Here is a 26,725-nt window from a genome sequence, read left to right as displayed (position 1 = left end):
TGATGAATCTAATCGGACCAAAGCAGGCTTTATCTCTTCTCTTTTTCTTGTATAAATCACATCCCTTTTAGATTGAACTGGATTCCATTCTTCACCCACATTTTACTTCTCATTACACCACCAAAAAAATAAGTGCACCAAAAAAACACAAAACACACATATTTGTTGCAAATTTGGTACATCATTCTTTTTTCATTGCCTACATTTATTCAACAAAATGACACAATGGAGTATGAAAACTACATTCTTTATACTACTTTTAATAGCCACTGCACAAAAGATTAATGGTGAAGACCCTTATAGATTTTTTAACTGGAATTTAACTTACGGTGACATCTATCCTCTTGGAGTCAAACAACAGGTATATTTTGAACTTTAATTTAGCTTAACTTACGTTGCATTGTAGATCTTAAATCTTAATTTATACTTTGAGTTATTTGTTTGAAATTTCGGAATGCAGGGGATATTGATAAATGGACAGTTTCCCGGGCCACAAATCGATTCGGTTACTAATGATAATGTCATTGTTAGTATTTACAACAGCTTGGATGAATCATTCCTCATTACTTGGTTAATTTAATCATCCAAATTTCTTTTTATTATTATTTGAAAATTTGAAAAGTGATAATAGAATGAATGTGGGTTAAATTAAAAATGTATGTATTAGGAATGGGATACAACAAAGGAGGAATTCATGGCAGGATGGTGTTTATGGCACAAATTGTCCAATTCCACCTGGTCAAAATTTCACATATATTCTTCAAGTAAAAGATCAAATTGGCAGCTTCTTTTACTTTCCGTCGCTTGCGTTTCATCGGGCCGCGGGTGCTTACGGTGGTATTACGATCTCCAGCCGCCCTATGATCCCGGTGCCTTTCCCTCCACCTGCAGGAGATTTCACCATTTTGGCCGGTGATTGGTTCAAGCAAAATCACACTGTAAGTGTTTATCTAATGATATACACTCGCACATATAACATGTATGATCATTGTATGGATCTGTTTTATCGTGTACTTAAATGTGAATTTATTCAGGATTTGAAAGCAATTTTAGATGGAGGACATGATCTTCCATTCCCAGATGGTCTTCTCATCAACGGTCGTGGATCTAACGGCTTTACATTCAACGTTGATCAAGGTATCATTCTCCTATTCTCCTAATTAATACATTTTACAGCAAGTAAACAGTCGTTTTAATTGTTACACTAACTTCAAATATGATTTACTTCTATATTATTTATTTAGGAAAAACGTATAGGTTGAGGATATCGAATGTGGGGCTAACGACATCAATCAACTTTAGAATCCAAGGCCATAAAATGCTGCTAGTAGAGACCGAAGGAACTCATACTCTACAGAACACATACGCGTCTCTTGATATTCATTTGGGCCAATCGTACTCGGTTTTGATCACAGCTGATCAACCACCACAGAACTATTACATGGTCGTCTCAACCCGATTCACCTCTCAAATCCTAACCGCAACCTCAATTCTTCGTTACACCAATTCTCCAGGAACTTTCCCAGCTCCTCCACCGGGTGGGCCCACTATCCAAATCGATTGGTCTTTAAATCAAGCCCGATCGATTAGGCAAAATTTGACAGCAAGTGGACCGAGGCCCAACCCACAAGGCTCGTACCATTATGGAATGGTTAACTTCACACGAACTATTAGACTCGCGAACTCTGCTCCTGTTATAAATGGGAAGCAGAGGTACGCGGTCAACAGTGTATCGTTTATACCGGCAGACACTCCTTTGAAGATTGCTGATTATTTCAAGATCTCCGGCGTGTTTTCCCTTGGGACGATATCGGACAGCCCCAACGGAGGTGGTGGGTACCTACAAACTTCGGTTATGGCTGCTGATTTTAGAGCGTTTGCTGAGATCGTGTTTGAGAATTCAGAAGATACTGTGCAATCATGGCACATTGATGGTCACTTCTTCTTTGTTGTTGGGTAAGCTCAAATCGTTAATTACGAATTGGTTGACAGTTAATTAAAATAGTAGTGTTTTAGGATTATGTAAATTTATTACGTAACGCGTTTGACGCTAAAAAAATTGGGTTGAATTAATAGTATGGATGGAGGTACGTGGTCGGCTGATAGCAGAGCGAATTACAATCTAAGAGATGGGATTTCTCGCTCAACGGTTCAGGTACCAAATGATTAACAGAGCGATTATATATATGATATAAACCAGATGTGATAAAGTGTACTTTTTTACTAATTTAAGATGTGATTAATAGGTGTATCCGAAATCATGGACCGCATTGTATGTACCACTAGACAATGTGGGAATGTGGAACATTCGATCTCAAAACTGGGTTCGACAGTATTTAGGCCAACAATTTTATCTTCGAGTTTATTCGCCAGTGAATTCTTGGAGGGATGAGTACCCGATCCCGAAGAATGCTATCACTTGTGGTCGAGCAAGTGGTCGGAAAACACGTCCTTTGTAATTTGCAGGACAACGATTAGTTAGGATTCGTCACGAAAGGGTGACGAGTTTCGGATTTGAGGATTTAAATCATTTTTTGGTTTCATTCATATTCAATTCGCTGTTTTAATTCTATAAATTATTATTTTGATTTTGATGTATTAGTATTAGTAATTGTACTAAAGAAGTGACACAAGAAACCAGTTAAGTGGTTGGGTGCATATATTGTATTAGTTAATATTTAATAATCGTACCATTTAATTTTTTCTGAAATGTTCATATTTAAATTAATGAAAATCACATGTTTGGATCGAGAACTCTTTTTGGGTTGGCAATTCTGGTATGATAGGATAACAAGACGAAATGTATAATATAGGGTTTGGGGTTGAATAAAAAATGGGCTGACACTACTAATCCATTTAAGTTTATAGATCTGGTGTGGGCTTACTTGTGTGTATTAAAACTTGAAAAATTGGTCAAAATGTCCTTATTTTTGAAAGTGTTTAACAAAATTCTCTTAAAAACTCGTAATTACAAAAATGTTCGATGATCACATCAACGCGTGTAACTTGGTACGTCATACGTGTTTACGAGATAATGACCGAGACAAGCATTTTTCGTCGCAAACACGTACCACGCACCAAGCACCATTCGCGGTGTGTGGTTCTTGGTACTTGTTGGAGGAGAAATTTGAATGGTCGTATTTTATGACTCATAGCTCCGATTTAGTCATTGTATGTTTGAAATCGTATTTTTTTTTTTCTAGAACTATCCGTTGGCAAACAACCATAAGCGGTTTGTCCCAAAAAATTTTCAATACAAGGCCTCGAAGACCTTCAGTTTTTCCGTTTTTTATTTTTAATTTTAAACGCACTTTTGACCGCTGATAACAAGTCGTTTTCGTGTACTTATAGTGTATATTGGTGAAAATTTAACGAATCGTAAATTAGAATGTTTTATAGCAACTTATTAACGGTCAAAATTGCGCTTAAACGCCAAAATAAAAAGAGGGCAAAAATGAAGGTCTTCGAGGCCCCGTTTCAAAAACAATTTATGCGAAACCGCCTACGACTGTTTGCCAACGGATATATCTCGAAAAAAATACACGATTTAAAAAACGGTGACTAATCGGAGTTACGAGTCACAAGATACAGTCATTCAACGATCTAACACTTTGGCATGAAGCACCAAACACCACGCACCATGCACTGTGCGTGGTACGTAGCGCGAGTTTGCGAGGAAAAAAGGTTGTCTCGTTGAATATCTCGTAAACACGCATCACGTACGGGATTGGGCGCATCATATGTGATGCGTGGTCAGGAGACATTTTCGGTAATTACGATTTTTAAGGACATATGTTAAGCATTTATAAAGATATGGGCATTTTGACCAATTTCCCTTAAAACTTTGGTTTTTACTTTAAAGACTAATTTTCAATGAAAAAAATGAATCATATTTCATAAGTTATATTGGCCCAAGTGGTATATGTCGTTTGGTTTTAATTTTTGGGGGTTTTATGTGTCGTTTGTTACTGTTCCTAATTGTTTGTTAGTGGGCTAAACGTGGCTTTATAGTGGGGCACGTGTTCGTTTGAGAAGTTAATGGACGCTTATCTAGGTTTATATCATGCATTTGCTTTTCATCTGTCTTTCCTCCTTCTACTTTCTTTCTTGCTTTTGCTGGCGATTTTTCTCTATTGATTAGGGTTTTCTGTTCCTTTTCTCTGTTAATTTCAAGTTTATCGAACATTGTCCTCCGCATCTGTAAGTGACATTTTTGTGTTGTTTGTGTTTTCAATTGAAATTTTATTGTTGATGGAAGATGATTATGTTGTACATTGTTGGAAATTTGGGTTTTTATATGTGTTCGTGGTTATTGCAGGTGTTGTTGCTGTTGGTGTTTCTGTTTTTGACTTCCTGTTTACTCTTGAAGGTATGTTTTTTTATGTTTGTGGGGTTTTTGGTTGTTTTCATGGTGGTTTTTATGTGTTTGATTGTTGTTTTATCTTTGTGTTTTTAATTTTCTTTTCCTTTGTTGCTGCATTTGTTTTCTGCTTGGTCTTTTGACTGAATAACTAATGTGACCCATTTTGACCATAGCACATAACATGTATTGCCATTATGACCAAAAATTGATGACACTAGACATGACCAAAAAAGTGTATGCTTCATAATGACACAAATTAGTATGGCCATCTTGATTAGTTTGAGTTGTTTTTTGACACTTTTGTTAGAGTGACACAAGTTGTTGTTATGTAATGTTTTGACCTCACTGCACAATTAACCTCTTCTTCAGTAAAAGACTAACTTTTTTGAGTTGCATTTACCGACTTACACGAGGATGCATGTTATGACCTGTTTTGACTCAGTTTGACCATATGAAAAAAAGTTTCATGTTTTGACCTGTTTTGACCTAACTATACATTTTATATGTTCTTCACCAAAAGAGGTGGTTTTTATGTGTTTGATTGTTGTTTTATATTTGTGCTTTTACTTTTTTTTTTTTTTCCTTTGTTGTTGCATTTGTACATGTATTGCCATTATGACCAAAAAAATGTATGCTTATTGATGACACTAAACATGACCAAAAAAATGTATGCTTCATAATGACACAAATCAGTATGGTCATTTTGATTAGTTTGAGTTGTTTTTTGACACTTTTGTTAGAATGACACAATTTTAGTGTTTTGACCTATATTGACCACATAACAGAGTCTAAGTTACACAATTAACTTCTTCTTCCCTAAAAGACTAACTTTTTTGACTTGCGTTTACTGACTTACACGAGGATGCATGTTATGACCTGTTTTGACTCAGTTTGACCATATGACGAAAGTTTCATGTTTTGACCTGTTTTGACCTAACTACACATTTTACGTGTTCTTCACCAAAAGACCAATTTTTTTTCCCTGCATTTACCAACTTACACAAGTAGTTGTGTCTTTTTTGTTGCAGGTTTTGTTCGTAGTTGCTGCTTTGTGTTTACTGTTTAAGGTATATACTCATTCTTTTTTGGTTTTTCTACTGTTTTTTGCATTTTTTGTCTTTACTAATAATGTTGTTGTTTCTTTTATTGTTGTTATCTGTGGTTTGTTCTTATATGTTCTTCAATAATTGTTGTTGTCTTTTGATGTTATACCTAATTTGTTAAAAGTAAAATTATGTCTAATAGTAGAAAGCGTCGAAAGGGTAGTTGTAGTGGTAGTGTTTTTAATGAATCGACTGATGTTGTTGGTGTTGGGAGTTTGTTTCCTGCTGTTACTGCACGCCAGCAGTCCAGTAGGGCTGCTTTGCAGCGTGCTAATCGTTTACAAAATTCTGTTGTGAGTGACTCATCGAATGATCATTCGACTGTGAATATTGATGTTGGTAGTCGTTGTCGTTCGAGTTTTGGTGTTGAAAGAGTATTTGTAGGAACTACTGATGTTAGATCTGTGGAAGATACGATTACTCATAGTCAGCAACGCCAGACGAGTGATATGTATATGAATTTTGGTAAGCTTTTAATTTACCTTTTTTTGAGTGTAAGTTTTTGTAGTTACCTTTTTTTTTTTTTTTAGTGTTTGAGGTGTTTTTGTTTTGTTATACTATTTCAGGTGTCACTAAATATTACCAAGACTTAGGCGATTGTGATCGTGTTTGTGAATATTGTAATGCGTTATTTTGGTTTGACGAACGTATTAAAGTCTATTCTGCTAGGCGTCGTTTATGTTATCATAAGTGTTGTATGGATGGCCGGGTTGTGTTGCCTATAGAGAGACATGTTCTGTTGGAATTCGAACGTTTATTAGAGTCTGCACACTTTATGGATAATATTCGTGCTTATAATCAGATGTTCAGTATGACGTCTTATGGAGCAAAAATAGATGATAGTGTCAACAGTCGTCGTGGTCCTTACGTCTTTAAGATATCAGGGCAAGTGTATCATTGGATGGGTTCTTTATGTCCTTTGGAAGATAGTGTGCCTAGGTATTTGCAGCTATATATTTATGATACTGAGAATGAGGTACGAAATAGGATGTCGCATTTTGGTGGTCAGGAGGATAGTAGTTTAGATGTTACATTTGTCAGAAAGTTAATCGCTATATTGGATACACATAATGAGGTAGTCAAATTATTTAGAACTGCAAGGGATAGATATGTTGAGGCAGATATTCCTGATTTCAAGATTAAGCTTTTTAGTGTTACAGGTAGTAGGCAATATGAATTACCTACTTCTGATGCAGTAGGAGCAATTGTGTATGGGGAAAATGTTAGAAGTGAAAGAGATTATGATGTTATTGTTGAGCTACGTAGTGGGACACCTCAAAGGATTAATAAGTTGCATCAATTATACATGTCATTATAGTTCCCATTGCTTTTTGTGTATGGTCAGATGGGTTATCATCCCGGTTTGGATTACGGGAGACCAGTCGGTCGATTAGAGGTCGTAGCAAGCAGATGACTATGAATATGTATTATAGTTACCAAATTCGCGACAGGGCTGGTACTGATAATCTGCTGACAAGGTCGGGTAGGTTATTCCAACAATATATAGTTACAGCTTATTGCAGTATTGAGTTACAAAGGATAGACTATATAAGGAACAATCAAAATAACATAAGAAATGAGTATTTATGTGGCTTACACGATGCTATTAATAGAGGTGACCAAATGGGTTCCGATGTGGGTAGTCGTGTTATTCTACCAGCTTCCTTCACTGGAAGTCCAAGATATATGTATAGTCACTACCTTGACGCTTTAGCGATTTGTAGAGTTCATGGAAATCCAAAGTTTTTTATTACATTTACATGTAACTCGAAATGGCCAGAGATACGTCGATATCTAGCTGCATTTTCTCATTTGACTACTGCTGATAGAACCGATATTGTGACGCGTATATTTAAGCTTAAAGTTAATAAATTTGTGAACTACTTGAAGCAGGAGAGGCCATTCGGTCGTGTAGTTGCAGGTATGTCATATTTTATGTTCCTCCACAACTTATAAAATGTTTTATGTTATCTGAATTACACATATATACAGGTTTGTAATCCGGTTTCTTTTTTTTTAAATGCAGTTTTATATACTATTGAGTTTCAGAAACGTGGGACGCCTCACTGTCACACCTTATTGTGGACTGAAACTCTTACACTTAGCTTATGTAATATTGAAGATTATATATCGACTGAATTACCTGATCCAATGGTTGACCCTCTTGGTTACAAAGTAGTTTCAGAATTCATGATCCACGGTCCGTGTGGAGCTATCAACATATCAGCTCAGTGTATGGACCGTTTTGTTTGCACGAAAAAGTTTCCAAAGTCGTTAAATATGAATACATATTTTGATAAAAATGGTTATGCTCAGTATCGAAGAAGAAACACTGGTGTGACGGCTAAGAAATGTGGTGTCGATTTAGATAACAGTTATGTGGTCCCCTATAATCGTAATCTTTGTCTTATATTTCATGCTCACATAAACGTTGAATATTGTGGGTGGACGATGATGATTAAGTATTTGTTTAAGTATATATCGAAGGGAACTGATAAGATAGTGATGCGTGTTTCACGTGATATTGGTCAACGGCAGGCAGAAACAGAAAATCAGCCAAAGAGGGTGGATGAGATCCAGAATTTCGTTGATGATCGATTTATTTGTCCTTGCGAGGCCTGTTGGAGAATGTACGGGTTTTCTATACATCATAGAGAACCAGCGGTACAACTTTTGGCTGTTCACTTAGAGCACCAGCAACTCTTACGTTTTCGTTAACAACAACGGCTGGAATCTATAGTGAACAATACATATTCTAAGAAAAATACGTTGATCGAATGGTTAGAGTATAATAGAAGATATTCAGAAGGTCATCATTTGACCTATCTTGACTTTCCAAAAGAGTTTGTTTGGTTAGATAAAGATAGATGTTGGGCTCGCAGGCGGAATCTGAATAAGCCGTTAGTAGGAAGGCTAACATACATGCATCCAACTACCGGTGAAGTTTTTTATTTAAGAATGTTGTTATGTCACCAAAGGGGTTGTAAAACATTTGAAGAAATAAGAGTTGTAGGTGGAACACAACATTCGAATTATCGTTCGGCCTGTGAAGCTCTTGGTTTGTTGGGGAACGACAGGGAATGGACAGCAGCACTACAGGAAGCTAGTGCATCTGCTACAAGTGCACAACTCCGATCATTGTTTGTTCACATGCTTATGTTTTGTGAAGTTACGAGCCCACTCCGATTATGGAACGAAAATTGGGAGCTTATGGCTGATGATATTCCTTTGAGGGCCGCAGCTTCTTTACATATCGACAATCTACATGTCAATGATACGGAATTAAGACAGTATGTCCTATGTGAGATCGAAGTGATATTAAGTAGTTATAACAAGTCTATAACAGATTTTGGTTTGCCTCCGCTGTCAGAAAATCTACTGCGTGAGCTGAACAACAGACTAATAATGGAGGAACGCAATTACAATCGTCAGGCGCTGCGAACTGAATTCGAAGGGCTGATTTGGAAAATGAACGAAAAACAGAAATACATTTACGATCTAATAGTTAATGCATCAGTTCAAAAGAAACAAGAATTAATTTTCGTATATGGTTTCGGGGGCACAGGCAAGACATTTCTATGGAGATGCATTATTACATACTTAAGATCTGAAGGGAAAATTGTCCTAGCAGTCGCTTCTTCTGGTATCGCATCGTTGTTACTACCTGCTGGCAGAACTGCGCACTCGAGGTTCAAATTACCTATTGATTTAATCGATGAAACGGTTTGCAACATTAAAAAGAATACTCATCTAGGTAATTTACTTTAGGAAACAGAATTGATCGTATGGGATGAGGCTCCGATGAACGACAAAAAATGTTTTGAATCTCTTGATAGAACTTTAAGAGACATACTTGATTGTGATTCTTTACCATTTGGAGGTAAATCAATCATACTCGGAGGAGACTTCAGGCAAACTATGCCAGTTAAAAAAAGGGTTTGAAACCGGAAATCGTTAGTTTATCGATTGTTTGCTCCTACTTATGGTCTTACTTTAAAGTTATAGAACTAACGGAAAACAGAAAGACCCCTTGGTTCTGGCAAACCCGGTTTGTCTGGTATACTACGAAGAATGGAGCTTCCCTTCCTAGTCCTAGATCCGAGTTACTAGCCTAGTCAAAGCAAAAAAGCCACTACCAACTGTGAAACTAAGGTGATTTCTTACTCATTCCCTTAACCATTCAGCCATTTCCTTCTCTTCATTCTATCACAATAGTATTAACATCTCATTTGTTCGACTACTCGCGGGGCCCAAAAGGCATAGGGCCAAGGCGGAGCCTTTCATTTATACTCTTTTTCTCCGAGATGCCGGGAATTCCTAGGCCGAGGAGCGTAGATTCATCTTACTTTTTAAGTCAGCAACACTTCTATGACAACCCGGAAATTTCCGACTAAATTTAAACCTAACTTTTATATGATTCTGACGATTCACGAACAATTTTATGTAAACATATATATATATATATATATATATTAAAAACGTTACGTGTTATAATAATTTCTATTATTTAAACGATTTTAAAATAAACTTTAAAATATAATTGATTTTGAAAAACTAAATATTAAATAAATATTTCAAATATATATTTTGAAATGAATATATATATATATATTTCAATGTAATGAATTAGTAAAAAGAAAATAATACTTATCATGTAGTAAATGTAATAATAATAATAATAATAATAATAATAATAATAATAATAATAATAATAATAATAATAATAATAATAATAATAATAATAATAATAATAATAATAATAATAATAATGAGACTAAAAAGAATACTAAACAAATACATCCTTATGTTGACTAAAAATAAATAAAAATTAAAAAAAAAGGAAAGTATAAACTAGTACATCTTTATGTTGACTAAAAATAAAATTATAAACTAGTTTACATATAGTCAATTTTGGTACATAAAGTATGTATTTTTATATTGAAATTTTAGGCTATAAATACTCATGAATGCAAGCATTAAACTTGCATCATTTCTCACACTTACAAAGTGTTTCTTTCTTTCTTTCCATTATCATCTTTGTTCTTACACTTCATTATTAGTATTCTTAATCAAGAATCAAACCACTAAAGGTAGTTATAAGCCTATTGAATTATAACATAATCAAACAACTAAAGGTAGTTATAAGCCTACCGAATTATAACATATTATTATTTATACATAAAATACTACGACGAAGTCATGAGCGGGTCATTTCAAAATGGGTTTTATGAGCAGGATAGAGCTAAGGAAAGTATGGGTTATAGCTATGGAGGTTATGGGTATTGTTCGTGAGGTCAACCTAGAATTTGTAATGTCCGTTACATCTGCGTACTTTTTCCTGCAATATTGAGTCACAATATTGATACGTGAGTAATGTTTCCATTTTCAATTATTATCATTATTACTATCGTTATTATCACCAAGGTTATAATCAAGATAACGTGCACTATATATGAACTTTAACGCTACTTAAGGCCTAGGGTGATCGTTGGTACCACTATGGGACACTTGTGGATTTCGAATGCCAAACTTATATTTTGGTCGAGAAATCCTGGGCCAACCGGTAAAAATAGATCATTCAAGTGACTCGGCGGTGGCATAGATGTTTGGGTATGGTGCACAATATCAAACCCGACTATAGTAATCATACACTCACCAAGTGAACAACAATTAGTCACTTACACACTTAATAAGTAGTGGACTTATTAAGAACAACTCACTAGTATTCAACACTAACTTAGTAAACATGGAAACTTAGTAAAAGTGGAAACTTTCCATAGATAGTAACCTTTCCAAAAATGGAATTGCTTTCAGAAAACCATTATCATTGGTATAGTTACCATACTTATGTCTATTAGACAACATCTGATCGTACATTCTATCTCTAGGTTGAGATCCCGGTCACTTATTTCCATTCATTTCATTCCTTTCAAGGAATACTTCAACTGCTATTTAATGTGAGTTTTCATAGTTTCCTTTTTATCTATATTTTTGGGCTGAGAATACATGCGCTACTTTTATAACTGTTTTAATGAAATGAATACAAATATTAAAACTGATTTTTTGTGAGTTTTCATATGCTCCCTTTTACTCTTTACATTTTTGAGCTGAGAATACATGCGCTACTTTTATAACTGTTTTTATGAACTGAATACAAATACTAAAACTGATTTTTCGTGAGTTTATTTGATTCCCTTTTACTCTTTACATTTTTGGGCTGAGAATACATGCACAACTTTTATAACTGTTTTACATGCTAGACACAAGTACCAACTTTAAACTATGCTATATCCGCCTATGTCCGACTAAATCCCTAACCAACATGTATAAACACAACTTGTCTTTGGGGCAAACTATGAACAACTTTTGGATCTACGTGATCTACTAATTGGTCTATGTGAGACCAAGCTTATGAATAACTTTTGGATCTGCGTGATCTACTAATTGGTCCATGTGAGACCAAGCTTATGAACAACTTTTGGATCTGCGTGATCTACTAATTGGTCCATGTGAGACCAAGCTTATGAACAACTTTTGGATCTGCGTGATCTACTAATTGGTCCATGTGAGACCAAGCTTATGAACAACTTTTAGATCTGTGAGATCTACTAATTGGTCCCTGCGAGACCAAGCTTATGAACAACTTTTGGATCTGCGTGATCTACTAATTGGTCCATGTGAGACCAAGCTTATGAACAACTTTTGGATCTGCGTGATCTACTAATTGGTCCCTGCGAGACCAAGCTTATGAACAAAAATCTTGTGGTCTAACACTATTACTGAAATCATTATTTATGACAAACCTATGAACTCACTCAAGCTAGTGTTGACTTTTTAAGCATGTTTATTCTCAGGTACTTAAGTATTGCTTCCGCTGTGTATTTGCTAATTGAAAGCAACATTTCAACGAGTCATTCATGGATAATTTGAAGGACTTGCATTTTCTAAACTGATGATAATTGCTTGCTATGCTTGGAGTCTTCATCACATATAATATCAACTAAAGAAATTTAATGCATTGTTCATTAAATACAATGTAATCTATTTATCTTCCGCTGCAAAACTCAATAAAACGTCTCATATAGAGTAGTTCTCGTTTATACAACTGTAATTTGATATATTTAGTGACGTTATTCTTCCAGGCCCTATCTGGAGGACGTCAAAACTTCCAAATGCCACTTCTCCCCTTCCCGGGCCGAGGCCCCCCTTCGTATCTTCTGGCGAAGCTGCGAGAGCATAAGCCGTCTTCTACTTGCTTTATGATGTAACGTGCTGTCGTCCCGAGGCATTTTAAGCCCCCTATTTTATCTCCCTTAAAGTCCTTTATGGATTTCAAGTCGGGAATAGAGCAGTGACTTATTCGGCTTCCCAACAATGAATCCCGTTCAAGCTGTAGTTTCTGCTAGACAAGAAATAAAGAACGACAGAAGCAACCTTTCTTAGCGCGCTGGCGAACTGAAACATCTTAGTAGCCACCCTGTAACACCGGCCATTTTTTTTAAACACAGCGGAAGACTTTAATAATAAACACAATATAAGGCACGACATTACTTTAAACCGTATAATTAAGTTTAAACTTACACAACAGTGTTACGTTATTACAAAACATTATTTAAACAAAAGTCCACATCAGAGTAGGGTTGTCAAACATGTCTTCTGCATCCATACCCATCCCGACTAGTAGTACCTAAACCTGCAAAGGGGGAAACATGTGGGGGATTAGCGCACCGCTAAGTGAATGGAATCTATCTAACAGATATAGCTTAAGCCACACACAAGCTATATACTAACAACAACACTTGCTAACTACCAACTATCATACAATACGATAATACGAGGATCGGCGGCTTGTACGAGCACACGACTCTCAGCTGATCGGGCCTGAGTCTACCGATAGTCCCTGCTACTCAATTCACAGTATAGTTATCCAGATGCAGGGGATGTATCGTTCACACTATACTCCACACTCAGTAGCCTATGGACCCAACCTCCCCTAGGCACGGTTGACCTCATACGGACTCCAACCTCCCCTAGGCCCGACTGGTGCCATTCACATAGTGTACACATAATTCATATACAACATCAGGCAAACGATATTATTCTATCATGGCAATTCCTACACTATGCATGGTAAAAGAGTCGACCACAGTAGCATGATATGCTACTTAAACTCTATCCATAGATAGACCCACTCACCAATTACCAGCAACTGCTCAGTTATTAGGGGTGTGCATTAAATGGTTTCGACCACGAAACCGACCAAACCAAATTGAATTGGTTAAAGTGGGTTGACTTATTTGGGTTTGGTTTGGTTTATTGGTTTCACCCGAAAATATTTACAGTTTTCGATTTGGATTTGGTTTGTAAAATTAATATCTGGTTTCAAACCAAAAAACCGAAATATAATTTTATTTTGGTATATAAATATTAAGTATTTGCTTTATTTGTTCTTGTTTGAGTTTAACGTTTTTATTGGTTTAATTTAACTTTAATGACTGTATCTGTTTATCAATTACTCCGTATTATGAATTTTTTATCTCTGAAAACTTAGATGCTGCGTGTTTCGTTATTATTTTTGTGCTACTCAGTTCATTAATATAGTTTAGATTGTATATATGGGTTGTATACTCATGAGTTGCTTCTCATATTGCATGTTTGGTAGGAAATATTTTATTATTTGTATACTTATAGTTTAATCAATAAAATATGTTTGGTTTAAAAAAACACATTTTTTATCTAAAAGTTCTAATTTGGTTTAACCAAAACCAATCCATGTAAACCGATTTTTTATTTGGTTGGATTGGTTTGGTTTTGTCAAATTTGGTTCGGTTATTGGTTCACAAAAATATTCATGAAAACCGAATAAACCAAACCGAATAAATCACGTAAACCATAAACCAACCGAACGAACACCCCTATCAGTTATTATTTCTGAGCTTCCTCCTTGTCCTTATCTCCCGAGAACAGCAAAAACCAAGTTAGAATAGTGTTCCCATCAAGATTAGACACACTGACAGCGAATTATAGCAAATTAGTAAAAAATGCGTCCGCTAAAATTTTCATGCTTAACACTTGTGCACTTTCAAAATTTACATCCTGAACACCAAAATACAAACGGGCAGCATAACGGCTAGAAAAAGGCACTTTGGTAAAACATTCTGCCCTGGACAAACAGTCGGTCGACTGACACTGACAGTCGGTCGACTGTCGACACAACCGGTCGTCTGACCTTACCAGTCGGTCGATTCACTTAGTATTACATCAATCGACCGAAGGTAAATCTCCGTCGGTCGGTTCACTCAACAATCGGTCGGTTCACCCTCATTCGGTCGACTGTCGACCGACAGTCGGCCGACTGTGTTCATCTTCCTCAGAAACTGAACAAAGGCTACGGACTTCACGATGAAATCCTCAAATCTCGATCTAGAGCTCGTTTTAAACACCAAAATTGACCACAACTTGTTCACTACCTGTTATAGACTCAAAACCCACAACAATTTGACCATAACAACACTTAAATCACTAGTTTTGACACAAATTCAAGCTTTTTACAAAACTCACACAAAACCATGAATTTAACAATGAATTGAACACAAAAACACATGTTACTTACCTTGATAGACTCAGTAAACGATAACAAACACGATTCTAACACCAATTTGAGCTCAAGATCAATGTTTAAGGATTAGGGTTTGGTTAGGTGGGAGGGATGAAGGTACGGTGTTTTAGTGAATTTTCTAGAAATGGGAAGAAAAAGAAGTACACTAGTCACTTAATTGGGTTTAATTCCCACACTGTACAACACACGGGTATTTACCAGTTATCTGATATCTTTCGCACAAGATTAGGTAACCCAAACGAGGTCCAATTGAAATAAACAAACATGTTCTGGGACCCTTGTCACAAACTGGTCACAACACAATTATAATAAAACACTAATAAAATAATTAAAATAAAAAGCACTTAAGACTAAGCACAAATCCTAAGGGCAAAAATAATCCACTTACAACTAGCCCGGGTTTCAGTGTGTTACAAATCCACCCCCCTTAAGGACATTCCGTCCTCGGAATCTGGTCTTGGTCAAACAAATGAGGGTAGCGGTTTCTCATCAACTCTTCCATTTCCCACGTAAGATTAGAACCCAAACTGTGTTTCCACTCGATCAACACCATCGGTATCTCTTTATTTCTCAACTTAGTAACCTTTCGGTCAACTACACGGACCAGCTCTTCCACCAATTTCTTATTCAAATCAACCCTTAAATCTTCTAAAGGAAGGAGTTGCTTTTCATCATCGACTTTACACTTACGAAGATAACACACGTTAAATGTATTATGAATACCTGCTAACTCTGGTGGAAGATCTAACACCACTGTCTGATCATTCAACACTTCACTGATCTGAAATGGACCAATAAATCTTGGTGCTAACTTACCACGTTTACCGAATCTGATAACTCCTTTCCACGGCGAAACTTTTAGATACACTAGTTCAACCACATTAAAGGTTATCGGACGTCTACGCGGATCAGCATACATTTTCTGCCTATCTCTAGCGGCTTTCAACTTTTCTCTCGCAATTGCAACGTTTTCAGCTGTCATTTGAACAATTTCAGGACCTGCAAACTGTTTCTCCCCGGCTTCTAACCAACAAGTCGGAGTTCTGCAACGACGACCGTACAACATTTCATAGGGCGGAATCCCTATACTCGAATGATATGAATTATTATACGCGAATTCGACCAACGGTAAATGTGTATCCCACGAACCACCGTATTCTAACACACAAGCCCTTAATATATCCTCCAAAGTCTGTATCGTTCTTTCACTCTGATCGTCTGTCTGAGGATGATAAGCTATACTTAAATTCACACATGTACCCAGATTCTGTTGAAGACTATTCCAAAAGTTTGACACAAATCTGGAATCTCTGTCTGAAACGATCGATAACGGCACACCATGTCGACTAACTATTTATTTCACATACAAATCGGCTAACTTACTTGATGAAGTTGTCTCACGAGTAGCAAGAAAATGAGCACTTTTAGTTAGACGATCCACTATTACCCAAATCATATCGTGTCATTTTTGAGTTCTTGGTAGTTTGGTCATAAAATCCATCGTTATATGTTCCCATTTCCACTCTGGAATCTGTAACTGACGCAATGAACCATAAGGTTTCTGGTGTTCTGCCTTCACTTGAGCACAAATATGACACTTTTCAACATATCGAGCGATATCTGTTTTCATTGTCGGCCACCAATACACTGTTTTCAAATCATGATACATCTTATTACTACCCGAATGTACTGTCAATCTGGATTTGTGAGCTTCTGTCATAATTAAATCCCTCAAATCTCCAAGCTTAGGCACTCAAACACGATTGTTTAAAGTCTTTAGTCCACGTGAGTCATCAATTAAGTCCACTTTTTGTTTGATCATTTGTTCAGATTTAATATGTTTGTCCTCCAAAGCACAGGCCTGAACGGTTCTTAAGCTGTTAATCAAATCTAGAGTTATATTTAAACGAAGGAATTTCACATTTTCACTTGACTTTTTACGACTTAGCGCATCTGCAACCATATTTACCTTACCCGGATGATATTTAATTTCACAATCATAACCTTGATCAACTCTTGCCACCGTCTCTGACGCATATTCAATTCTTTCTGTGAGAAGATATATTGCAAACTCTTATGATCTGTACAAATAACACAATGGGTTCCATACAAATAGTGTCTCCACAGTTTCAAAACAAACACTACTGCAGCCATTTCAAGATCATGCACTGGATAATTCTTCTCATGAACTTTCAACTGTCTCGACGCGTAGGCGATTACTTTATCTCTCTGCATTAACACACAACCCAACCCAGCAAATGACGCATCACAGTATACCACGAAGTTGTCTAAACCTTCTGGTAAAGCTAACACTGGTGCCTGACACAGTAGCTGTTTCAAAATCTGAAAAGCTTTTTCTTGTTCATCAGTCCATCGAAAGGCTACATCTTTACGAGTTAACTTAGTCAACGGACCCGCTATTTTAGAAAAATCTCTGATAAACCTGCGATAATAACCAGCCAATCCCAGAAAACTCTTAATCTCAGTCGGAGTCTTCGGAGAATTCCAATTCATTACCGCTTCTATCTTTATCGGATCAACCTTTATACCTTCAGCACAAATCACATGACCCAAAAACTGCACTTCACGTAACCAAAATTCACATTTTGAAAATTTTGCAAATAACTGCTCACGTTTCAGCAAATTCAAAACTTGTCTCAGGTGTTCAGCATGTTCACTCTCTGTCTTTGAATACACTAGTATATCGTTTATGAACACCATCCCAAACTTATCTAAGAACGGACGACACACTCTATTCATTAAATCCATGAAGACTGCTGGCGCATTAGTTAACCCAAACGGCATGACAAGAAATTCATAATGACCATACCTAGTTCTGAACGCTGTTTTCGGTATATCTGATTCAGCAACACGAACCTGATGATACCCGGATCGTAAATCTATCTTGGAAAAGAATGAAGCACCCTGTAACTGATCGAACAAATCGTCTATTCGAGGTAATGGATACTTATTTTTCACTGTTCTTTTGTTCAATTCATGATAATCAATACACATACACATTGACCCATCTTTCTTTTTAACAAACAATACCGGAGCACCCCACGGTGAAGAACTCGGTCGGATAAACCCACGATCCAATAACTCTTGAATATGTGACATCATTTCACGGATTTCAGATGGCGCTAATCGGTATGGAGCTTTTGCAACTGGAGTTGTTCCAGGAACCAACTCAATCTTATATTTGACTTCCCTTACCGGCGGCAGACCTGGTAACTCATCTGGGAACACTTCGGGAAATTCTGATACTATCGAAATATCGGCCACTGTTCTCTTTTCTTTCTTCGCATCAATCACATACGCAAGAAACGAATCACAACCCTTTGCCATCGACTTTTTTGCTTTCATCATGGTTATCAACGGAAAATTATACCCGCCCCGCTCCCCCCGTGCCACAACACGGGTTCCATCGGTCGAACGAAAGGTAATCATTTTCCTATCGCACTTAATATTAGCCCTAAGCGAGCTCAGCCAATCCATTCCTAATACTACATCAAAGCTAGGAATAGGTAACACTAAACAAGTCACCGGGAAAGACTTCCCTTCGATCTCTATACAAACCCCAGACACATATGTTGTGACGGGTGTGATCTTACCATCGGCTACTTCTACACTAATCGGCTTGGGTAACACAGTAGCTGGTAAATTCAACTTAGCACAGAAATCTAGAGACATAAAACACCTATTGGTACCACAATCAAACAATACGCGAGCAGGTATTGAGTTGATTAGAAACATACCGGTGATCACTTCGTCGGTTGCCACGGCATTCTCAACCGACATCTGAAAAGCTCTAGCCTCTGCTGTTGGAGGGTTCTTCCTCTTCTGCCCACTCGAGGTAGTTGACCCTCCGGCTGATGCCGAATTTGCCCCTGACCCTGCCCCGGAACTACCACTCTTCGACGGACAACTAACTGCACGATGCCCTGGTTTATGACAACTTCAACACACACTATTCGGATATGGACATGTTGAAGACTCATGCCCAACCACACCACACTTTAAGCATCTTCTTGTAGCCTCAGAACACTAACCACTGTGAGAAGATCGATACGTGTGACACCAATTCCCTTTACCTGATCCAGATCCAGAACTACTCTGACCACTTTTACCCTTCGATTTAAACCCACTAGACTTCTTGGATTTAGATCCTGATTGTACAGATACTTGCCCACCTTGTTGTAGCACATTACCAAACATTCTATTCCTGCCGGCCTGAACATCACTTTCTACCATCTTAGCCATCACAACAGCTTGAGACAATGATGTAGCTGTTCTAACGTAAGTTCGGTACTCTGGCAGAATTATATTAACAAAATGCTGGATACGAGACGCTTCCTCTGGCACCCATTGTTACACAAACTTCAGTTTATCCATATACTTCTCTACTACCTCATCGATCGTCATTTGAGGTGTCATCTTCATTTTAAGAAACTCAGTCTTGATTCGGTTCATATCAAACGGATTACAATACTATTCACACACCTTCCCATAAAACTGCTCCCACGTGATCATACTCACTTGCTCTTTTGGTATACTGAAAATCAAAGAATCTCACCAAATCATAGCCCTACCTTTCAACATTCGACTAGCATATGTTACTTTCAGCTCAGGTTCACACTGGCACGCTTCAAATACCCTTTCAATTTCTCACAACCAATTGAGAGTTACAGTCGGATCAGTACTTCCAGAAAAATCGGAGGGTTTGCAATCACGGAAGTTCTTATAAGTACACTTTTTGGGTGGTTGCATGTAATATTGTTGAAACATTTGCATTTGGTACGGGTTCATCATCATGGGATTTTGGTAAGTAAAAGTGTTTTATGGTGGCATATAGTATTGGTTAGGTATTTGATTTTGAAACTAGTTCTGGTGCACATTAGGTATCGTTTGGGATTGCGCAGTTGGGAATCCAGGTGGTGTATCATCATTTCCAAAATGCCTCGCTAATTCAAGCTCATTAATTTTGTCCTTCAGCCTCTTTTAGCTTACTTTCTAACTGAAGGATGTAACTATTCTGATCATCATCAGACTCAACACCCTCTTCTGGTGCTCTGAATGTTCCGGGGTTGGATGGGCCAGTTGCGTTTCTATCAGCCATACCTGTGCTACAAAACAGCTTACACAAAAGATTAGTGGATAACAGTTAGTTCAATCACAACTAACACACGTTATCCTATTTTCACTTAGCCCCCACTCCCACAGACATGTTTGACTTGCCTCGGGGTTTGGGAACAAAACACGCGCACGTACTTGCTGCCAAACCATGCTCTGATACCAACTTGTAACACCGGCCATTTTTTTAAACACAGCGGAAGACTTTAATAATAAACACAATATAAGGCACGACATTACTTTAAACCGTATAATTAAGTTTAAACTTACACAACAGTGTTACGTTATTACAAAACATTATTTAAACAAAAGTCCACATCAGAGTAGGGTTGTCAAACATGTCTTCTGCATCCATACCCATCCCGACTAGCAGTACTTAAACCTGCAAAGGGGGAACTATGTGGGGGATTAGTGCACCGCTAAGTGAATGGAATCTATCTAACAGATATAGCTTAAGCCACACACAAGATATATACTAACAACAACACTTGCTAACTACCAACTAGCATACAATAAGACAATACGAGGATCGGCGGCTTGTACGAGCGCACGACTCTCAGCTGATCGGGCCTGAGTCTACCGATAGTCCCTGCTACTCAGTTCACAGTATAGTTATCCAGATGCAGGGGATGCATCATTCACACTATACTCCACAATCATTAGCCTATGGACCCAACCTCCCCTAGGCACGGTTGACCTCATACGGACTCCAACCTCCCCTAGGCCCGACCGGTGCCATTCACATAGTGTACACATAATTCATATACAACATCAGGCAAACGATATTATTCTATCATGGCAATTCCTACACTATGCATGGTAAAAGAGTCGACCACAGTAGCATGATATGCTACTTAAACTCTATCCGTAGATAGACCCACTCACCAATTACCAGCAACTGCTCAGTTATTATTTCTAAGCTTCCTCCTTGTCCTTATCTCCTGAGAACAGCAAAAACCAAGTTAGAATAGTGTTCCCATCAAGATTAGACACACTGACAGCGAATTATAGCAAATTAGTAAAAAAATGCGTCCGCTAAAATTTTCATGCTTAACACTTGTGCACTTTCAAAATTTACATCCTGAACACCAAAATACAAACGGGCAGCATAACGGCTAGAAAAAGGCACTTTGGTAAAACATTCTGCCCTGGACAAACAGTCGGTCGACTGACACTGATAGTCGGTCGACTGACACTGACAGTCGGTCGACTGTCGACACAACCGGTCGTCTGACCTTACCAGTCGGCCGATTCACTTGGTATTACATCAATCGGCCGAAGGTAAATCTCCGTCGGTCGGTTCACTCAACAATCGGTCGGTTCACCCTCAGTCGGTCGACTGTCGACCGACAGTCGGCCGACTGTGTTCATCTTCCTCAGAAACTGAACAAAGGCTACGGACTTCACGATGAAATCCTCAAATCTCGATCTAGAGCTCGTTTTAAACACCAAAATCAACCACAACTTGTTCACTACCTATTATAGACTCAAAACCCACAACAATTTGACCATAACAACACTTAAATCACTTGTTTTGACACAAATTCAAGCTTTTTACAAAACTCACACAAAACCATGAATTTAACAACGAATTGAACACAAAAACACATGTTACTTACCTTGATAGACTCAGTAAACAATAACAAACACGATTCTAACACCAATTTGAGCTCAAGATCAATGTTTAAGGATTAGGGTTTGGTTAGGTGGGAGGGATGAAGGTACGGTGTTTTAGTGAATTTTCTAGAAATGGGAAGAAAAAGAAGTACACTAGTCACTTAATTGGGTTTAATTCCCACACTGTACAACACACGAGTATTTACCAGTTATCTGATATCTTTCGCACAAGATTAGGTAACCCAAACGAGGTCCAATTGAAATAAACAAACCTGTTCTGGGACCCTTGTCACAAACTGGTCACAACACAATTATAATAAAACACTAATAAAATAATTTAAATAAAAAGCACTTAAGACTAAGCACAAACTCTAAGGGCAAAAATAGTCCACTTACAACTAGCCCGGGTTTCAGTCTGTTACACACCCTGCCCGCATTTCTTTGATTTTTTGAAGGGGCCCAAGTTGTAATGACTGAGCTTGCTCCCTGTCGATGAAGTCACTTTTCGGTACGTTCCTATAAAGGCGGTCTGCTGCCATTGCTGGATCAAATGGTTTAACGTCGCACGAGCATGTTGAGCGTCAATTGATCGAATTCTGTTTTAGATTCCTTGAGAGCTGGAAGATTGGGATATCCCGACTCTTCAACAACCTTATGCTTTGCCATGATTACCATTTTTGTTATCCACAATTTCAATGTTTTAAAAAGTTTTAAAATGAGAGGTTGTGATGATGGACATCTAGAACCTTGATTGAGTAATGAAAAAAAATGCAGACAAATCTTGGCGGGGCAACCTATAAGTTGCAGCCATGTTGTTTCATATTTTCTTCTTGGTTCTGCAATGAGAAACATGGATACATATCTTGGCGAGGCAACGTATAAGTTGCAGCCATGTCAGTCCATGACCTCTTGTTTAAACATATACACACCTGAGCCTTATTTTTCTTTACAGCGTAGGCATTAAGTTTTTTTTGTGTTGCAACCGCCTATATCTCGGATAACTCAGCTCAAGTGCAGTCTATTTCAGGTTTCTGGATCGATATACAACTGCTTTACCACGAGAATTTGCTACTCATATAAAAAAGGTACCATTTATACTGTTACTAACCCGTCTTCCTCTAGCTATATATGTATATTTTGTGTATATGTAGTCAGGGATTGTAAATCTTTAAAAAGGCGACCACAATTGCTACTGTTTATTTTATTTAATGTTGATTGTTTTACTTTTTTCTTATTAAATTGTGATTTATAACAGTATGCATATGTATATATATATATATATATATATATATATATATATATATAAATGTATATACATATATATGCATATATATATTTACATATATATACAAAACAGTATGTATATATGTGTACATATATATACATAACATTATGCATATATATATATATATATATATATATATATATATATGTATACAAGTGTTTCCTTAATTTGCTATACTTTTGAAGATGAATTCATAGAAAAATTACATTGAAAATGAAGAAAAATCTGGGTTAGAACTATTTGAACACTTGACCCGGTTAGGCTAAAAAAGTGTCAATATCTTGGGTAAATGTTGATTGAAATAGGAAACTATGACCAAAATGGAGAAAAATGTTGATTGAAACTATTTGAACAGTTCATTCGTTTGGGCCAACAGTGTCAAAGTAAATCAATATCTTTTATACATTTTGGAAAAATTGTTCCTATAAAGTTAGAAAGAACATTTAATAAAAGAAAATGTGCATATACACTGTTCTAATATTTTAGTTTCTTTTTATTTTATTTTATTTTATTACGGAATGCTATGTTATAAAGATATTAATCATATCGTTTCTTTTGGTATAGGTATAAGTAGATATTATCGAGTTACATCCCAAAATATTAGGAATCGTTTTCTGTGGCAGGTGTAATTTTTGCGGGTTGGTGACTTTCAGATTGACAGAACATTTTTATGAAGTTACCCTTAATAAGGAGCCTCGATTCGCCCTTGCTTCTACGCGATTTTTATCTAATGACAATGTTGACTAGGAAAAAAAAGCTAAGAAAAAGTCTACAAACTACTCGCAGTGTGGTGTGTAGTTTTCAATCGATGAAATTCGAAAAAAACTTGGGCTCATTAATTATTTATAGACTATATTGTGCCCTCTGTATATTTTTGAACGGGCCAAGCCTTTAGGTTGTTTAAGTAGGTTTGGGCTCCACACTTTCTTTCCTTTGAATCAAAATTAATGTTGGTCCGATTGACTCTACGTTTGGATATGAAATGTAGATGCTAATTGTTGTTTAATGTTAGTCCGATTACGATATATCTGTTGTTAATTACATATTCTACGTTCAGCTCAAACGTTGAGGACATTGAGTCTTAATATATTAGTATCTATATTTGACCATGTTGGACGTATTCTAATAAGGGCGCTTCAAGTGTTAAAAAAGTTTAATTGTACTCTGTTACTAAAAGTGTTATGATATATAATCAATTTTTTACATTCAGTGCTTATTTGTTTTTAGAGCTGGAGTTAGTTTTGGGTATGCAGTTCTATGTCCTAAGGGAAAACACTTTAGTATCTTGATCTGAGTATATGTCATCTTTTCTCATTATTTTGCTATACCATGATGCTTTGTGAATAAGTGTAGAGCTGAAATTGTTTCGTAAACAATAGAAACTAACACAAAACTACATAACAGTATACAGATTTCACAGCCCCAGGAACAATCATCGAAGTGAAAACCACAAGAAACTGGTACTACTGGATGTGCAACAAATGCACCAAAAAAGTTGCGCGCGTTGGAAACAAAATGGAATGCAGCACCCACGATGAACAACCAAATTACAGAGCTAGGTAACACAACTATCTCAAAACTAAAATACAAATATAATAATTTTATTTTAAGCTTCAAAAGTTCTACCCTATTTTCTTTTAAATCACCTAAAACTATTCTTTCATCCAACATCCCACAGCTTCTGCATCAAAGTGAAAATAGCCGATGCAACAACAACCGCAGACTTCACAATCATTTCTCCTTTGGCAGACACAATGCTTAACCAAGATTGTTTCCAATTAACAACAACCATGGGACAAGATAACCAAAACGAAGTACCAACAATTGTCCTAAACCTAATCGAAGCAACACACATATTCCAATTCCGTTACAACCAACAACTAACGTCACACGAACCAGGATTCATAATCGTCCAAATATACAACATCGAAGAAGCCGAAGAAAACCCACCAATCCAAGAGCAGACAGAAACTATCCACCAAACAGACCAACATCCTGATCAAACACCACAAACTGCAGAAGACATCACACAAACAGACCAGCCACAAGGCAATCCACTTACCCATCAATAACCAACTCTGATTTATACACTCATAAAAAAACTAACAAATTATCTTTGTCATGCAGAAACAACACCACCAAACACACCACAAGCAGCAGATGCACCCAATGAAGACACAACCACTACCACAACAGGAAAAGAAACAACACAAGACTCCAATCAAAAAACAGCCAAAAGAACCCTCTTCAACGAAGAAGGTAACTAACAAAACATATACAAATCTTTGCTATACACAAAACACATACTCATACATGTATTGAAACAGGAAGCCCCAACATGCCAGAAGCGCGCAAACAAAAAAAGTAACATCCTGATGCAAATAAAAGTAGTGACATCTTTTGTTAATCCTAATGCAACAACTATGTGTAGGCAACTATGTATGTATCATCTTTTGTATATGTGTAGTCAACTGTGTATGTATCATCTTTTGTACCACAGGCTATAATCTTTTGTATAACCTCCAAACAGTCTGTAAGAAACTATATATAATCTTTTGTACTATGTAGAAAACAATTATACAAAAAACAATAGCATAATATTCAGCAAAAACTTTCTAAGTGGTTACTTGATGTAGGAAACGGAAACATAGGAGAACTGGATATAGAAGATCCATTCAATTCCTCATGGATAATCATACCTGAGGAGTACCAAATAAAGGACGACGAAAACAGAATTCAAAGTTTGATATCTTTTATATACAACCCTGAAATGCTCAGAAATCCTACCGCCTTAGAACTACAATCAGCATCAATCGTTTGTCCAAAAAACGACGATGCTGACATGATTAATAATGTCATTGTGAGCACAATTCAGAAACCGAACAAAACATACTACAGCTACGATGAGGAAAAACCCTACGGGAATGACCGTGGAGAGTCTGAAGTTCTGTACCCAAACGAGTACCTAAATACACTAAACTTTCCAGGCGTCCCTCCACATGAGTTACAATTGAAACTTGGCATTCCCGTTATCTTGCTTAGAAATCTCAATCTCAGTGGTGGACTATGTAATGGAACTCGAATGATTGTCACACAATTATTTGACACATTAGCCCAATGTGAAATCATCACAGGTTCTAGGGTTGGCGAAAAAGTATATATTCCTAGGATATGCTTAATCTACAAAGACTCATCACTACCATTCATCCTAAGAAGAAAGCAGATACCGTTGAAGATATCGTTTGCAATGACGATCAATAAAAGTCAAAGACAATCGTTGAAAAAAATTGGAATGTATCTACCAAAACCAGTTTTTGGCCACGGTCAACTCTATGTTGCTCTATCAAGAGCAACAACCCCTAATGGTTTAGATAATTTTAATAAAACAATATGAAAACCATGATCCAAATACGACTAAAAACATAGTGTACAAAGACTTCTTACAATTAATAACTAATAATCAGGTTATTTACACATTATGATAACGTATTACGAGCATAATATTGCGTGCACTACTAACAGTTATACTATTTTTACTTATTTCAGAATGGCCCAACCGAGAGCAATCATTGACTTGAAGCCAGGAGACGGACCCAAAGAACTTG

The 26,725-nt window shown here is 36.9% G+C and overlaps 2 protein-coding genes across 2 annotated transcripts; both read left to right on the top strand.

The window, feature by feature from the left end:
* The first annotated feature begins 232 nt into the window (after positions 1-232).
* Positions 233-2,667, top strand: LOC139886209 (L-ascorbate oxidase homolog). Its single transcript, XM_071869953.1, has 7 exons — positions 233-361; positions 461-570; positions 668-938; positions 1,035-1,137; positions 1,245-1,956; positions 2,077-2,155; positions 2,247-2,667. The coding sequence occupies exons 1-7, from the start codon at positions 233-235 to the stop codon at positions 2,457-2,459; spliced, it is 1,617 nt and encodes a 538-aa protein (XP_071726054.1). The 3' UTR covers positions 2,460-2,667.
* A 4,209-nt stretch (positions 2,668-6,876) lies between these two features.
* On the top strand, positions 6,877-9,408 carry LOC139854049 (uncharacterized). Its single transcript, XM_071843376.1, has 4 exons — positions 6,877-7,387; positions 7,493-8,130; positions 8,227-9,189; positions 9,235-9,408. Exons 1-4 carry the CDS (start codon positions 6,877-6,879, stop codon positions 9,406-9,408), a joined length of 2,286 nt encoding a protein of 761 aa, XP_071699477.1.
* Positions 9,409-26,725: the final 17,317 nt, after the last annotated feature.

Source organism: Rutidosis leptorrhynchoides, chromosome 1 (genome assembly GCF_046630445.1).
Source record: "Rutidosis leptorrhynchoides isolate AG116_Rl617_1_P2 chromosome 1, CSIRO_AGI_Rlap_v1, whole genome shotgun sequence".
NCBI classification, from domain to species: domain Eukaryota; kingdom Viridiplantae; phylum Streptophyta; class Magnoliopsida; order Asterales; family Asteraceae; genus Rutidosis; species Rutidosis leptorrhynchoides.
The sequence above is the reverse complement of the archived record's forward strand: the minus strand, read 5'-3'. Positions and strand labels throughout refer to the sequence as shown.